This window comes from Coregonus lavaretus (assembly GCF_964263955.1).
Source record: "Coregonus lavaretus genome assembly, chromosome: 7".
In the NCBI taxonomy this organism is placed as follows: Eukaryota; Metazoa; Chordata; class Actinopteri; order Salmoniformes; family Salmonidae; genus Coregonus; species Coregonus lavaretus.
In genome coordinates, this window is record NC_139994.1 from 19,905,529 (window position 1) to 19,923,232 (window position 17,704).

Below are 17,704 nucleotides of genomic sequence, written 5' to 3' on the forward strand. Positions count from 1 at the left end.
ACCCAGGAACACTACAAAACACTACTGAAGGCTAGCCTTGCTCTGACATCAGTTACTACCCAGCAAGCCGGGAAGATTCCCAGGACATTAGCTAACATTTCCATTAAGTTTTAGTTACGGTTTAAAATAATGTTTTTGATAACAAAAATATGTTTTCCTCTAGAAATCTAATCTAATCGCGGACATCTAATTAACATAATAAAAACATCCCCATAAGAATCTGTCAGTTTAAGCTAGAGATATGTGTTCTTTTGCATTGTATCCGTCTCAATCCACCGCATCCGCCTATGTAACACATCTGCATCTGTGGTGAAAGGTGACAGAGCTAGAGCGTGTTTGTCAGACCATGAGACATCCCGAAAACTGTTCTTGTCACAAAATTGTCTGACCCCTCTCTTTATAAAGATGAGACTCTCCGTTTTGCTCTTCGACCCCCACAAGCGTCTTGGGACTCGTCTGAAGTCGCACCGCCAATCTGCCAACTTCTGTCTGTAGCGTCCGAACAGTTTGGGGTACATACTAATATGACCCCTCTGTCGGTTGTTTTGCTCTAGGATGCCCACAAGCCTCACTTGTCTGAAGGTCCCCGGCACCAGTTGAAAAAATGAATGGAAGCATATATGGACACTGTTTAGAGCCAAAAATAAGGGGTTAAATACATGAAAATATTTTTGGGGGAGGACTATCTGTTGTTCCATGTAGTGAATATGTTATTCAATTATTTTGCATGGACTAATAGCTTTAAGGCCAAAAATAATTTTTCATCAAATAATTTCTTTTTCTTTTTTTGGAGATACTTCAAGGGGTCTTAAAATTAAATATCAAATAGCTAAATGATCCTTGGTATGACCTTAAAACAAATCCATACAAATACATTTAGAAAATGATATGACAGGTTTCTCATATGGATGTGGAGATGTCACTGTATCTGGAATGGAGAAGCCATCACCCTACCTCCGTAGTATTGACATTTTTTTAATCATTTAGCAGACGCTCTTATCCAGAGCGACTTACAGGAGCAATTAGGGTTAAGTCCCTTGCTCAAGGGCACATCGTCAGATTTTTCACTAGTCGGCTCGGGGAGTGGTACCAGCAGCCTTTCAGTTACTGGCCCAACGCGCTTAACTGCTAGGCTACCTACCTGCTTTTTCCTCCTTGTATCTGCTACCTTGACTGGAGCTCTAAGTCTAGCCTGTTCACTGTGGGGTATTCAGAGTGGACCCCCTGACCTAGCCCACTCTGTTCAGTTAGTTACAGCTTGATCTATTTTCCCCCATTACCTTTTTGGCTATTCTGCTGTGGCTTGTAGCACTTAACTGCACCTCAGTGTTGTTGTTTCTGCTGCTGTGAGCTCCACTGTGGTGGGATGGGGGCTGGTCTGAGTGTGTGTGTCTTTGTGTTTGTGTGTGTGTGTGTGTGTGTGTGTGCCTGTCTGTGTGTAGGTGTATTGAGGATGTGAAGTCACTGAGGGGATGTCTGCTGTGATAATGGTGCTGTCATGGCCGACACAGCCGACAGGGCCAGTCACATGGTTGATCAGCTGTGTTCTCCTGGTTCCTCACACACACCGCAGTCCACACCACAGCCATCATCAGTCAACTGTTGCCCTGACAAGCCTCAAAGAATTGTCCACCTGCCCATCCTTTACATATATCAGTCACAGCACTAAGGCCGTCTCAGGTTAACCATGATGCAGTACCTTAAACAGTCCTTCAGAGGGCAGTATATCACAGTGCAGAGAACGAGAGAGAGTAGATAGAATCCAAGTGCAGGAGTTGCCAGAGCCACAGAGGTTTTAAAGGGTTGATTGTACTAAGTGAATAAACATGTTTTCTAGCACAGGTTTATTTTCTCCCAACGTGACATGTTTTGATGTATGATGGTTGATTTTGCGTCTTCCTTTTCAGGGCAAGAAAGGTGAAAGTGGATTACCTGGTGTTGACGGGCTACCCGGACCACCAGTAAGAATACTATTTTATGTCTGTGTGCTATACATTGCAGGCACTCTTTATTGTGTCCTACAGTATCAGAACATTTACAGATATATTCCATGACAAAAAAATCTGTTGGAACATGAAGGCTATGTATAACAGTATGACTCGCTGCATCATAAGATATATTTTTGACTTTATGAATGGAGTATGTGTCAGCTATCAGCACAGCTGTTATACCAGGCTCTGGCTCATTCAATGACATTTTCTTCTGGATGTTAACTACTCACCATGGACCACATACCTGACATTACTGCTCTCTTAACACTAGCTTCACTAAACACTTCCACTGGAGGGAAAAAATGCTCTGCTACTTCGGAACTCATCCACATGACATCAATTAATTTATATTCCATATCGCGCTTAAAAGCAATAATTAGCGCCTTAGGGCCTGGACTTTTTTCTGACAGTTTGACCAGCCTTCCAGGAATAACTCTTGACATTTCCACGGCTTGGAGCTATGACTGAAAATCAGGCCAACCTAGAAATCATTACAATACTTTCCCCTCCAGTGGCTGATGCTGGTACTGTATGTCTTGCCTGTTGAACTGAGGTTGATGACAGTCTTTATTGATGATTCTGTGTCTCTTTCTAGGGTCCCCAGGGGCCTCCTGGAGGGCAAGGAAACCCTGGACAAACTGGACCTCCTGTGAGTTCTGTGCACCAACAATCCTTTACATTGAAGGCTGTACAGTGTAGATTTACTGTCAGCAGTCATTCCAAAAGCTCATCCAAAGCTAGTCTAAACCACATAGAGGAAATTGAAATAATAGAAAGCTAAAAAAAAAGTATATTATCTTTGCTCAGGGTCTACCTGGCGAGATTGGATTTTCAGGGAAACCAGGCGAGCCTGGCAAAGCTGTAAGTTTACTGTCTTTTTTTTCACATTTACATGTTACATGTTTGACATGTTATGTATGATATGATTCACTAATGTAACATTGAGTTGTCAAAGTACTCATGTCCCAGACTTATCCCTATATAATATTTATTGTTGAAAGGGTTTACCTGGAAACGATGGGCTGGATGGAGTTCCAGGAAATGACGGAGCCAAGGTCAGTGTAGTAGTAGTAGTAGTGATTCATGTTTCATAACCAACTAAATGTTTCAGGTTTTTATTCCTCACTAACAGTAAGGAAACATCTAATAACATGTAGCATTCCAAAGGCATAGAGGACTGTGTGCCAGCGTGTTATCCCTACTGACACATTTAGGTTCTCAGAACGTTATCACATGGTAATGTCATGACCAACCTTCTTTCACAACCTATTTGCAACATTGTGACAACGTTATGTGTTAGTTGGGATAATATCTGATACAATACCTTAAATGTATCAAGCTGTGTTTTTCATTCATCTCCATAGGGGCCTAGAGGAGAGTCTGGATTGGATGGCTTCCCTGGTAAACCTGGTCCTAAGGTACAGTGATACTACTCTTTGTCTGCGTCCACAATGGCAACCTTTTTCCTATATAGTGCACTCCATAGAGTTCTGGTAAAAAGTAGTGAACTACATAGGAATTACAGTAGGGTGCCATTTTAGATGCAACCTCTGTCAGGTTGCTACTAGGTTCACTACTTTTTAGCCTCCCGAGTGGCGCAGTGGTCTAAGGCACTGCATCGCAGTGCTAGCTGTGCCACTAGAGATCCTGGTTCGAATCCAGGCTCTGTCGTAGCCGGCCGCGACCGGGAGACCCATGGGGCGGCGCACAATTGGCCCAGCGTCGTCCAGGGTAGGGGAGGGAATGGCCGGCAGGGGATGTTGGTAGAGCATGGCGTTTGCAACGCCAGGGTTGTGGGTTCGTTTCCCACGGTGGGGGCCAGTATGAAAAAATTAAAAATATATAATGTATGCACTCACTAACTGTAAGTCGCTCTGGATAAGAGCGTCTGCTAAAATGTAAATGTAATGTAAATGTCAGGACACCCAGGCCATTTCAATGGCACTTCATAAAAGTGATGCAGCAGACTAAAGTTTATATGGAGTCTATAAAGGTGACTTTTAATGTATCCATTTCACTTGAGCTGGAGGGATTGTTAAATAGGAGATGGAGGAGTAAAACTAAGTTAATGGCATTATGTTTCAATTCAGGGAGCTGGATAGAAACCTTCTGAGATATACCTGTGCATTTATACACTTAACATGTTCTTATTGCACATGGCTCCTTACAGCTCCCTATTTACATTTGCATTGTAGTCATTTAGCAGACGCTCTTATCCAGAGTGACTTACACTTAGTGAGTGCATACATTTTTCATATTTGAATGCAAATGGATATGATTGCTAGGTAGTTAATAGACAGTGTTACAGAAATGTCCAGCATGGTCTGAGGAATCTTATGATCTCATGATGACTGAATGTGTCACTCCTATAGGGTGAAGAAGGACCACCTGGGCCAAAAGGACCTGGAGGAGAGAGGGTAAGTCAATAATACCTGGCTATCACCTTAAATCATTATACTCAACTCCCTATCTCACATGCTCTTAATCTTTCTCTCTGTGTGTGTGTGTGTGTGTGTGTGTTTGTCTGTTACAGGGACAAGTTGGTTTAACTGGACAACCAGGTGTTGTTGGACCAAGAGGAGAGAAAGGAGGACAGGTGAGTTTGATCTCATAACCATCATTAAAGGCACACTCCTGAAATTTGTGCTTCAGCCCAACGGCAGCTCGTATCTAAATCTCCTTGTGTACTACACTCCTGTTCATGTCTTGTGTTTTCTATTTTAGGGTGACAGGGGACAAGAAGGCTCTCTCGGACCAAAGGGTGACAAAGGTGACAAGGTAAGACAGAGATATGAGACGATGGATCTGCAAGGACTCTTATGTAAACAGCTAGCTAATGTATGTCACAACATCCTTTAAATGCTGTACAAATGTTTACCTTTACTGTTACTAGAATGTGTTACTGACAGTCTGTAACAATGAACAAGATTCTTGTTACACTGTGTTTTGTTTGAAGGGATAAGCATGCTTATTAGCATGAAAGCTATATTAGCTGCATGAAAGATAATTGCTGCTTGTACCAGAGGGTTTATTAGTCAAAGAGACTTCCTCTCCACTTTGTCTCATGACCACCAGGGGACTAGTGTGTTGTAATGAGCTAATTAACATTCACACACTGTGTGTGTGTGTGTGTCGCCTCAGGGTGACACAGGACCCAAGGGAACTCCAGGAATACCAGGAAATGTGAGTAAAGTCAAGGGATGTTGAATGGAGCAAATTACCATATTAACACACTGTAATATACCTCAGGGAAGGACACAACGTATTGGAGTAAATTCGAACTGTGAAAATTGACATTTCTGTGAACCAAATAATATTTTTGTCATGCATATATGAATTTTTATTTAATTTTTTATGATCCATGTACAACTAAGCAAACAAAAAACTTCCTGGAAAAGTGCATTGCAATCTGAGGATGCTTGTTGGCTAACTTGTCTCTATGTGTTGTGTTTTTCTCTCAGGTGGCCAATGTTATCCCTGAGCCTGGTGAGCCTGTAAGTACTGTAGAAACCAACAAGATCTCACGGTCTTACTTCAGGATTCAACGTTTGTCCTGGGGGGGGGGGGGGGTAAAACTTCACAATCCGAGGGTTAAGTTTAGACATGATTTCCGGTTTGGGATAGGGTTAAACCAGAAAAGAAAAAATTAAAACCAGTGTCAAGCACTGGGATTGAAACCGCAATCCTCGGGGGCCAGAGCGCGCGGTTTAAGGCCGCGAGCCTAGTAGATGTATGCTCTCACGTAGCCCCTAGTGGACGGTATTGAAGGCATTTCCTGACGATCCTGGGGACCTGGAAAAACGTTGAATACTGAAGTCGATCTGGTGTGACCTGGCTGGTAGAAACTGCATATCTAGGCATTTTTTATGTAGTGTTAATAAAAAAGAACCTAGAAAATGTACACAACACGTATTACTATACAGCTACAGTGGCTTGCGAAAGTATTCACCCCCCTTGGTATTTTTCCTATTTTGTTGCCTTACAACCTGGAATTAAAATAGATTTTTTGGGGGTTTGTATAATTTGATTTACACAACATGCCCTTCACTTTGAAGATGCAAAATAATTTTATTTTGAAATAAACAAGAAATAAGACAAAAAAACAGAAAACTTGAGCGTGCATAACTATTCACTATTCATAACCACCTACCCCCCCCCCCCCACCTCCCCCCCCAAAGTCAATACTTTGTAGAGCCACCTTTTGCAGCAATTACAGCTGCAAGTCTTTTGGGGTATCTCTATAAGCTTGGCACATCTAGCCACTGGGATTTTTGCCCATTCTTCAAGGCAAAACTGCTCCAGCTCCTTCAACTTTATCGCCATTACCAGTTGTTGTCTTAGCTCTCTCTAATAACACCTGTGATTGCTTTATGCCTCTCTCCCATGTCAATATGCCTTGCCTATTGCTGTTCCAGTTAGTTCTTATTATACAATTTCACTGTAGAACCCCAAGTCCCTCTCAAACTGCCTCAAATTGTTCCTTTGTTCCACCCCCCCATACACGCCGAGACCGGCTCAATCGGTGCCTCCAGTGATGCTATCTCTTTCATTGTTACCCAACGCTTAGGTTTACCTCAACTGTACTCATATCCTTCCATATCCTTTTCTGTACATAATGCCCTGAATCTTTTCTACAACGCCCGGAAATCTGCCCCCTTTATTCTCTGTACCCAACGCACTAGAATACTAGTTCTTAAAGCCTTTAGCCGTATCCTTATTCTAGTCCTCCTCTGTTCCTCTGGTGATGTAGAGACTAACTGCAGCCCCCAGTATCACTCCTACTCCCCAGGAGCTATCATTTGTTGACTTCTGTAACCGTAAATGCCTTGGTTTTCTGCACGTTAATATCAGAAGCCTCCTTCCTAAGTTTGAGTTATTCACTGCGTTAGCACACTCCGCCAACCCTGATGTTCTAGCAATGTCTGAATCCTAGCTTAGGAAGGCCACCAAAAATTCTGAAATTTCCATCCCCAACTATAACATTTTCCGTCTAGATAGAACTGCCAAAGGGGGTGGAGTTGCAATCTACTGTAGAGATAGCCTGCAGAGCTCTATCATACTATCCAGGTCTGTGCCCAAACAGTTTGAGCTTCTACTTCTAAAAATCCACCTTTCCAGAAATAAGTCTCTCACTGTTGCCGCTGGCTACAGACCCCCCTCAGCCCCCAGCTGTGCCCTGGACACCATATGTGAATTGATTGCCCCCCATTTATCCTCAGAGTTCGTACTGCTTGGTGACCTAAACTGGGATATGCTTAACACCCCGGCCATCCTACAATCCAAACTAGATGCCCTCAATCTCACACAAATTATCAACGAACCTACCAGGTACAACCCTAAATCCGTAAACATGGGTACCCTCATAGATATCATCCTGACTAACTTACCCTCTAAATACACCTCCGCTGTCTTCAACCAGGATCTCAGCGATCACTGCCTTATTGCCTGCATCCGTAACAGGTCCGCGGTCAAACGACCACCCCTCATCACTGTCAAGCGCTCCCTAAAACACTTTAGCGAGCAGGCCTTCCTAATTGACCTGGCCCACGTATCCTGGATGGATATAGATCTCATTCTGTCAGTAGAGGATGCCTGGTTGTTCTTTAAAAGTAATTTCCTCTCAATCTTAAATAAACATGCCCCATTCAAAAAATACAGAACTAAGAACAGATATAGCCCCTGGTTCTCCTCAGACTTGACTGCCCTTGACAGCACAAAAACATCCTGTGGCGTACTGCATTAGCATCAAATAGCCCCCGCGATATGCAAATTTTCAGGGAAGTTAGGAACCAATATACACAAGCAGTTAGGAAAGCAAAGGCTAACTTTTTCAAACAGAAATTTGCATCCTGTAGCACTAACTCCAAAAAGTTTTGGGACACTGTAAAGTCCATGGAGAATAAGAGCACTTCCTCCCAGCTGCCCACTGCACTGAGGCTAGGAAACACTATCACCACCGATAAATCTACAATAAGCGAGAATTTCAACAAGCATTTTGCTACGGCTGGCCATGCTTTCCACCTGGCTACCACTACCCCGGCCAACAGCTCTGCACCCTCCACTGCAACTTGCCCATGCCCCCCCCCGCTTCTCCTTCACACAAATTCAGACAGCTGATGTTCTGAAAGAGCTGCAAAATCTGGACCCCTACAAATCATCTGGGCTAGACAATCTGGACCCTTTCTTTCTAAAACTAGCTGCCGAAATTGTCGCAACCCCTATTACTAGCCTGTTCAACCTCTCTTTCGTAACGTCTGAGATCCCCAGAGATTGGAAAGCTGCCGCGGTCATCCCCCTCTTCAAAGGGGGTGACACTCTAGATCCAAACTGTTACAGACCTATATCCATCCTGCCCTGCCTTTCGAAAGTTTTTGAAAGCCAAGTTAACAAACAGATCACCGACCATTTCGAATCCCACCGTACCTTCTCCGCTATGCAATCCGGTTTCCGAGCTGGTCATGGGTGCACTTCAGCCACGCTCAAGGTCCTAAACGATATTATAACCGCGATCAATAATAGACAGTACTGTGCAGCCATCTTCATCGACCTGGCCAAGGCTTTCGACTTTGTCAACCACCGCATTCTTATTGGCAGACTAAATAGCCTTGGTTTCTCAAATGACTGCCTCGCCTGGTTCACCAACTACTTCTCAGATAGAGTTCAATGTGTCAAATCGGAGGGCCTGTTGTCTGGACCTATGGCAGTCTCTATGGGGATGCCACAGGGTTCAATTCTTGGGCCGACTCTTTTCACAGTGTATATCAATGATGTCGCTCTTGCTGCTGGTGACTCTCAGATTCACCTCTACGCAGACTACACCCTTTTGTATACATCTGGCCCTTCATTGGACACTGTGTTAACAAACCTCTAAACGAGCTTCAATGCCATACAACACTCCTTCAGTAGCCTCCAACTGCTCTTAAACACTAGTAAAACTAAATGCATGCTCTTCAATCGAACGCTGCTGGCACCCGCCCACCCGACTAGAATCACTACTCTCGACGGGTCTGACCTAGAGTATGTGGACAACTACAAATACCTAGGTGTCTGGTTAGACTGTAAACTCTCCTTCCAGACTCACATTAAGAATCTCCAATCCAAAGTTAAATCTAGAATCGGCTTCCTATTTCGCAACAAAGCCTCCTTCACTCATGCTGCCAAACATGCCCTCGTTAAACTGACTATCCTACCGATCCTTGACTTCGGCGATGTCATTTACAAAATAGCCTCCAACACTCTACTCAACAAATTGGATGTAGTCTATCACAGTGCCATCCGTTTTGTCTCCAAAGCCCCATACACTACCCACCACTGTGACCTGTACACTCTTGTTGGCTGGTCCTCACTACATATTAAATTTAAAAAAAAAAAAAAAAAAAATTGGGATGGGTTCCGCTGGTGTACAGCAATCTTTAAATCATACCACAGATTCTCAATTGGATTGTTGTCTGGGCTTTGACTAGGCCATTTCAAGACGTTTAAATGTTTCCCCTTAATAAATCCAGGCTCTGTCGTAGCCGGCTGCGACCGGAGACCCATGGGGCGGCGCGCAATTGGCCCAGCGTCGTCCAGGGTAGGGGAGGGAATGGCCGGCAGGGATGTAGCTCAGTTGATAGAGCATGGCGTTTGCAACGCCAGGGTTGTGGGTTCGATTCCCACAAGGGGTATGATTTTTTTTAAAATAATGTATGAACTAACTAACTGTAAGTCGCTCTGGATAAGAGCGTCTGCTAAATGACTAAAATGTAAATGTAAACCACTTGAGTGTTGCTTTAGCAGTATGCTTAGGGTCATTGTCCTGCTGGAAGGTGAACCTCCATCCCAGTCTCAAGAATTTCCCTGTATTTTGCAACATCCACCATTCCTTCAATTCTGACCAATTTCTCAGTCCCTGCCGATGGAAAAACATCCCCACAGCATGATGCTGCCACCACCATGCTTCACTGTGGGGATGGCGTTCTCATGGTGATGAGAGGTGTTGGGTTTGCGCCAGACATAGCGTTTTCCTTAATGGCCAAAAAGCTAAATTCTAGTCTCATCTGACCAGAGTACCTTCTTCCATATGTTTGGGGAGTCTCCCACATTCCTTTTGGCGAACACCAAACGTGTTTGCTTTTTTTCTTTCAGAACAGGTGTATATATACTGAGTTCATGTGACAGATCATGTGACACTTAGATTGCACACAGGTGGACTTTATTTAACTAATTATGTGACTTCTGAAGGTAATTGGTTGCACCAGAACTTATTTAGGGGCTTCATAGCAAAGGGGGTGAATACATATGCACACACCACTTTTCCGTTATTCATTTGTTATAATTTTTTGAAACAAGTTATTTTTTTCATTTCACTTCAACAATTTGGACTATTTTGTGTATGTCCATTACATGAAATCCAAATAAAAATCCATTTAAATTACAGGTTGTAATGCAACAAAATAGGAAAAACGCCAAGGGGGATGAATACTTTTGCAAGGCACTGTATATTTCCCAGTAGTGGAAAAAGTACTCATTTTTCTTACTTGAGTAAAAGTAAAGATAACTTAATAGAAAATGACTCAAGTAAAAGTGAAAGTCACCCAGTAAAATACTACTTGAGTAAAAGTCTAAAAGTATTTGGTTTTAAATATCAAAGTATCAAAAGTAAATGGAATTGCTGAAATGTACTTAAGTATCAAAAATAAAAGTAAAAGTATAAACCATTTCAAATTCTTTATATTAAGCAAACCAGACATCACCATTTATTTTTTATTTTTTATAGATGGATAGCCAGGGGCACACTCCAACACTCAGACATAATTTACAAACAAAGCATTTGTGTTTAGTGAGTCTGCCAGATCAGAGGTAGTAGTGATGACCAGGAATGTTGTCTTGATAAGTTTGTGAATTGGACCATTTTCCGGTCAAAATGTAATGAGTACTTTTGGGTGTCAGGGAAAATGTATGGAGTAAAAAGTACATTATTTTCTTTAGGAAGGTAGTGAAGTAAAAGTAAAAGTTGGCAAAAATATAAATATTAAAGTAAAGTACAGATACCCTAAAAAAGTACTTAAGTAGTACTTTAAAGTATTTTTACTTAAGTACTTTACACCACTGATATTTCCCAACTTGGACATGCGTTTATCCTTTTTCTTTCTCCCTAGGGAAATCCTGGAGAGAGAGGAGAAAAGGGAGAGCAGGGGAATCCAGGAGAGATTGTAAGTTATTCATAATAAATTGTGCCTTTTACGAAAGGAGTAACATTATGCTGCATTTAGGGAGAATCAGCAATGCTCCAAACTCTCCACTAGATGTCAGAAGAGATGTGAATCGATGAAAGTGCCTCCTTTATTTGGTAGAGTCAAATGGACATCAACAATGCAGCAGTTACAGTGCTCTCCATGTGTACTAAAATAGTGACAGTGCTCCACTGTGTGTTTGGCTTTTAAAGGAATCATCTGGCATTGCAAAAGAGCAAAATACGGTATAATTTGTTTGATTTTGAACATAATTCTGGGGATGTTACTAACCTATGTGTTGTCTGAAGGGTCAACGAGGACTGCCTGGAGAACCAGGCTTTAAAGGACTGGCTGGACCACAGGTAAGGAGTTCAATCAATCAGTCAGTCAATCAAATGTTATTTATAATTGACACTCACCTATTCACAACCCATGTAGCAACAATAACATACGTAGGGCACTATAAACTCCATAGAATTTTTGCCTAATTCCGTTTTGTTAGAAAAACAACAAAATTGGATGTTCTAAGTCCACTACAATGCTTAAACCACATCTGGAGACAATTTCTGAGGTCTGGGCAAAAATCTAATACATTTTGATTTTGGAGTGTAGCCTAGTTACCCTTTATTTCAAGTGCGTACCTAGCAATAGGCAGTTTTTTAGCAGTGTTTTTGCACAAGTGATGGTAGAGTTTGCAAAACAAATAACCTGAATTGATGCAAATAATCATGATATCATTCTGCCAGGTAAGCATAGGATACTTTGTAGTTAACATTTAATTGAGAAGACGGTTTTCCTTAGCATCCTCGCTAATGGCTACACAAAGTGGTAGAGAGGGGCATTCTCATGCCGTTGCGTCATCAGAAAGTTGCAGGAAATACGAATCACTGATGCATTCTGTTCACGTCTTATGATAAACCTGGACAAATTAAATCATTTTCAATACGTTTAGTTCATTCCCAGTTAACCTCAATAAAAAATAAAATGGTTGAATTCCGTTTTAATGTCTGGATTCCGTGATTCAGTCCGCGTTCTCTGCACCGCATATTTTATAGGTGTCATCCATTGGAAAATAGAAAAACAAAACTCTACATAATTTAACATACTATACTGAATGATTTCAGCTTCCTTCATATCCTTAAATGTCTGGCAAGTTTGTTTGTAATCCCTTTCAATTCAGGGCCCAGAAGGTGACATTGGCCCTAAAGGAGAGACTGGGAGACAAGGAGACCCTGTAAGTTCAGGTTCTTTACGGCAGTATATTTGTTCTCAGTTACATGTCTGATAATACTACACTGCTCAAAAAAATAAAGGGAACACTAAAATAACACATCCTAGATCTGAATGAATGAAATAATCTTATTAAATACTTTTTTCTTTACATAGTTGAATGTGCTGACAACAAAATCACACAAAAATTATCAATGGAAATCAAATGTATCAACACATGGAGGTCTGGATTTGGAGTCACCCTCAAAATTAAAGTGGAAAACCACACTACAGGCTGATCCAACTTTGATGTAATGTCCTTAAAACAAGTCAAAACGAGGCTCAGTATTGTGTGTGGCCTCCACGTGCCTGTATGACCTCCCTACAACGCCTGGGCATGCTCCTGATGAGGTGGCGGATGGTCTCCTGAGGGATCTCCTCCCAGACCTGGACTAAAGCATCCGCCAACTCCTGGACAGTCTGTGTTGCAACGTGGCGTTGGTGGATGGAGCGAGACATGATGTCCCAGATGTGCTCAATTGGATTCAGGTCTGGGGAACGGGCGGGCCAGTCCATAGCATCAATGCCTTCCTCTTGCAGGAACTGCTGACACACTCCAGCCACATGAGGTCTAGCATTGTCTTGCATTAGGAGGAACCCAGGGCCAACCGCACCAGCATATGGTCTCACAAGGGGTCTGAGGATCTCGTCTCAGTACCTAATGGCAGTCAGGCTACCTCTGGCGAGCACATGGAGGGCTGTGCGGCCCCCCAAATAAATGCCACCCCACACCATGACTGACCCACCACCAAACCGGTCATGCTGGAGGATGTTGCAGGCAGCAGAACGTTCTCCACGGCGTCTCCAGACTCTGTCACGTCTGTCACGTGCTCAGTGTGAACCTGCTTTCATCTGTGAAGAGCACAGGGTGCCAGTGGCGAATTTGCCAATCTTGGTGTTCTCTGGCAAATGCCAAACGTCCTGCACGGTGTTGGGCTGTAAGCACAACCCCCACCTGTGGACGTCGGGCCCTCATACCACCATCTTGGAGTCTGTTTCTGACCGTTTGAGCAGACACATGCACATTTGTGGCCTGCTGGAGGTCATTTTGCAGGGCTCTGGCAGTGCTCCTCCTGCTCCTCCTTGCACAAAGGCGGAGGTAGCAGTCCTGCTGCTGAGTTGTTGCCCTCCTACGGCCTCCTCCACGTCTCCTGATGTACTGGCCTGTCTCCTGGTAGCGCCTCCATGCTCTGGACACTACGCTGACAGACACAGCAAACCTTCTTGCCACAGCTCGCATTGATGTGCCATCCTGGATGAGCTGCACTACCTGAGCCACTTGTGTGGGTTGTAGACTCCGTCTCATGCTACAACTAGAGTGAAAGCACCGCCAGCATTCAAAAGTGACCAAAACATCAGCCAGGAAGCATAGGAACTGAGAAGTGGTCTGTGGTCACCACCTGCAAAACCAGTCCTTTATTGGGGGTGTCTTGCTAATTGCCTATAATTTCCACCTGTTGTCTATTCCATTTGCACAACAGCATGTGAAATGTATTGTCAATCAGTGTTGCTTCCTAAGTGGACAGTTTGATTTCACAGAAGTGTGACTGACTTGGAGTTACATTGTGTTGTTTAAGTGTTCCCTTTATTTTTTTGAGCAGTGTATTACACATAGACAGTTGTGAATTAAGTCTTGCTTCTCTTCCAGGGTCTTCAAGGATTGCAGGGTACGCAGGGCACCCGTGGACTGCCTGGCAATGTGGTAGGTTAATTTTGTGGAAATGACAACCCAAAAACATTTTGTTGGTGTTCGAGGACATCCCTAATGCTTTAAACTTTAACCTAATGTGTGCCCTGAACTTCTCTCTCTGTCTATAACACAGGGCATCCCTGGGACCATTGGACCACCTGGAATAGCTGGACAGAGAGGAGAGAGGGTCAGTAACCTAATCACTGCTATATGGATCAAAACACGTGATCTCAAATGTGTTGGTCTAGGGATATCATATTGTAACTCGTAACTGATGTGTTGTAGGGATATCATATTGTAACTCGTAACTGATGTGTTGTAGGGATATCGTATTGTAACTCGTAACTCATGTGTTCTCGGGACATCATATTGTAACTCGTAACTCATGTGTCCTAGGGACCTTCTATTGTAACTCTGTCACGTACGTTAAGAAACGGGTCGGACCAAGGTGCAGCGTGAAAGGCGTACATGTTTATTAAGTAATAAACGCACGACACAGTAACCAAAATAACAAACTTAACCGTGACGGTCCAAAGGGCTAACACACAAGCCTAAACAGGAACACAACAAAATCCCACAACACAGGCAGGAAAACTGGCTGCCTAAGTATGATCCCCAATCAGAGACAACGAGCGACAGCTGCCTCTGATTGGGGGGAACCACACCCGGCCAAACATAGAAATACAAACCTAGAATATTCACACCCTGACCAAACTAGCTAGAGTTCTATAGGCCAGGGCGTGACAAACTCGTGCTGTATGACTGACTATGCTATGCTATGCTACGCTAGGCTATGCTCATCTCCCTGTGTGTGGTGTGTTCCAGGGAGAGTTGGGGAAGGAGGGTCGTGCTGGCCCCCCAGGCCCTCCTGGAGATGCAGGCATACAAGGACCCCCTGGCCTACCAGGGAAGGGCAAAGACGGACAGAATGTAAGATACATCACTCTTCATAAGAAGTTCAAACCTCGTTGTTACGGCCAGGAGTTTCTCCTGTCTGTGTGACCACTATAAACAAGGTCAATAGATTTGCCTGGTCTTGTGGCGTAGTCAGGAAAAGCTCCTGACTACAGAGTTAACACATATCTAACTTGTTATCCACACTCTAAGAAATATGAACAAGAGTTTGTTGGCACTTATCCAATCAGGCAATTAAGACCTCAGGCTCTGGAGTTTCAAATTAAAAGCCCTTCACATCCTGCACGTGTATTGGCTGCACGTGTACATAAATCAACATGCATTTAAATACAACCATATTAAAATATGACTGGTTACGTTAGTACCGTACAACCCACATTATACAGTTATGCCAGTGATTTGACCTGGAACCTTTTTACTCCTTTTCTACAACACAGACATATGGTGATAGTGCTGAGAAAGCAAACACAGAAACAACACACAGCTTTATCACATGAAACTAATGAAGGAACCCAGCAGGACGGTGTACAGGTGCTGTGTGTGTGTGGTTCATAACAGTTCCATTTTACTACTGTCAGCTGCTGGCCTATAACATATAATCCTAGCCTCAAAAGCAGTGCACTATACAGGGAATATAGGGGCACCCATTTATGTTATACTATAAGACTTGACATGCCACGTGTTTGATTTGACCAGCCAGTGGGCTCATAATAGTGTTATGTGTGATATTATATTACAGGGTGATCCTGGACAGCAGGGAATTGAAGGACCTCCCGGCCAGAAGGTAACTCATTTTAAAGTTGGGTTGGGGGAGGAAGGGAGTGAGGGGTAGTGAGAAACATTAGTGCCTTGAAATCAGGGGTGATTCTATCTGGTGACTAAATGAAGAAAATTATCAATTTTGGTTGCACTAAAGCAATTTTCTGTGACCAGCATACTGTGACTAACACAGTGATTTAACAACAACTTTTTGAGGAGAGAGAGAGAGAGAGAGAGAGAGAGAGAGAGAGAGAGAGAGAGAGAGAGAGAGAGAGAGAGAGAGAGAGAGAGAGAGAGAGAGAGAGAGAGAGAGAGAGAGAGAGAGAGAGAGAGAGTGAGAGTGAGAGTGAGAGTGAGAGTGAGAGTGAGAGTGAGAGTGAGAGAGAGAGAGAGAGAGAGAGAGAGAGAGAGATTTTTTTCTGTTGATTCTATCTCTGTTGTTGTTAAACCATCCTCCCTGGTCACCTTTATGATTGCCAAACTGAAACTTCAGATTGGATTCTCTGTTGTTAGACATAAACACACGTGATGTATCTTGCCTGAGCAGCCAAGACCTGCAGAGATCAACAACCACTCTGCTCAGAACAGCAGAACTCTCTGAGCCAAACAAAACGAGCCAAACAAAATGATATTGCAGCAATGTCATTAGAAAGTATTGGCTATTGCATTAACAGGACACAGTGTCCCCTGGTTGGATGGTGACCAAGGTTCTGTTGGTGCCTTACTGGATGGTAACCAAGGTTCTGTCTGTGTGTTCCAGGGCCAACCTGGATCCCAGGGACTTCAGGGGGTTCCAGGGGACAGGGGTCCTCCAGGAGAAGGCAAAGTCGGACCCCCGGTATAGACACACACACACACACACACACACACACACACACACACACACACACACACAGGCACATTCAATCTTGCTGCATATTTTGAACATTTTGAACTTTTTCTTTTACAGGGACCTTCAGGGCTCAATGGTGCAGTTGGACCGTCGGTAAAACCATTTTGGACATTTTGTCATAATTATGCTCAGCCTTAGTGTGACAAAGTGTAAACACAAACGGAGTAATGTTCAAATAAAAATTCAACTGACTGCTGTTTGTTTCCTGGTTCAGGGCATGAGAGGTCTGCCAGGCGTCGCTGGTACACAGGGACCAGCAGGACACAATGGTTTACCAGGAAGACCAGGAGATAAGGGATCCCCAGGAGAGCCAGTAAGTTGACGTGTACAGTAAATGGGCTTGGAAATGTCCCAACAACACAGCAAACTGAGACCAAATACTGTACCTTCACTTTTTTTTGTCACTACACTGACATGATAGCATACCTATGGGGATGTATTCAAACGCATGATGTGATATCAGTGTGAAGTGTATAAGTCCAATCAACCTTTGTATAATAATGGACACCATCTCTTTCAGGGAGCAGCTGCAGACCTGTCGGATTTGAATCTGAAGGTAAGGAGGAGAGCCTCATTACCATAGTACTGTTTCCTCCATCTTGTTAAATGATCCTGAGACAGACAGATTCTTTCATCACTAAGTGTTTCTCCTTGTCCTTCAGGACATATGTTCAGACTGCCCAGCCGGGCCCCCGGGACAGTCTGGTCTGCCAGGGACACCAGGAGACAAGGGACACGCTGGACCCCCAGGAAAGAACGGACAGGACGGGTACCAAGTAAGGACAAAGTCATAGTACCATGCCATATATTGTATGATAAAGGTATCCCTTACTGGGAGATACTCATCCTGAATCATGAATTGGATTAAAATGATCCTCTCCATACCACTTCTTCATGCTCTTAACCAGGACTGCCCAACCCTGTTCCTGGAGAGCTACTGTCCTGTAGGTTTTTGCTCCTACCCTAATCTAGC

The 17,704-nt window shown here is 43.5% G+C and overlaps 1 protein-coding gene across 1 annotated transcript in view; it reads left to right on the forward strand.

Moving 5' to 3' along the window:
* The window catches only part of LOC311132322 (uncharacterized protein), a gene marked incomplete at both ends in the record, with an annotated part of 88,384 nt that overhangs the window by 61,194 nt on the left and 9,486 nt on the right, over positions 1-17,704 (forward strand). Inside the window, 22 exons of the mRNA XM_084165572.1 lie at positions 1,908-1,961; positions 2,587-2,640; positions 2,799-2,852; positions 2,993-3,046; positions 3,356-3,409; positions 4,364-4,408; positions 4,525-4,587; positions 4,716-4,769; positions 5,133-5,174; positions 5,453-5,485; positions 11,132-11,185; positions 11,515-11,568; positions 12,387-12,440; positions 14,124-14,177; positions 14,299-14,352; positions 14,991-15,095; positions 15,820-15,864; positions 16,600-16,677; positions 16,789-16,824; positions 16,946-17,044; positions 17,252-17,287; positions 17,394-17,507. Coding sequence (XP_084021698.1) covers positions 1,908-1,961; positions 2,587-2,640; positions 2,799-2,852; positions 2,993-3,046; positions 3,356-3,409; positions 4,364-4,408; positions 4,525-4,587; positions 4,716-4,769; positions 5,133-5,174; positions 5,453-5,485; positions 11,132-11,185; positions 11,515-11,568; positions 12,387-12,440; positions 14,124-14,177; positions 14,299-14,352; positions 14,991-15,095; positions 15,820-15,864; positions 16,600-16,677; positions 16,789-16,824; positions 16,946-17,044; positions 17,252-17,287; positions 17,394-17,507 — 1,290 coding nt within the window. The remainder of the gene's footprint in view (positions 1-1,907; positions 1,962-2,586; positions 2,641-2,798; positions 2,853-2,992; positions 3,047-3,355; positions 3,410-4,363; positions 4,409-4,524; positions 4,588-4,715; positions 4,770-5,132; positions 5,175-5,452; positions 5,486-11,131; positions 11,186-11,514; positions 11,569-12,386; positions 12,441-14,123; positions 14,178-14,298; positions 14,353-14,990; positions 15,096-15,819; positions 15,865-16,599; positions 16,678-16,788; positions 16,825-16,945; positions 17,045-17,251; positions 17,288-17,393; positions 17,508-17,704) is intronic.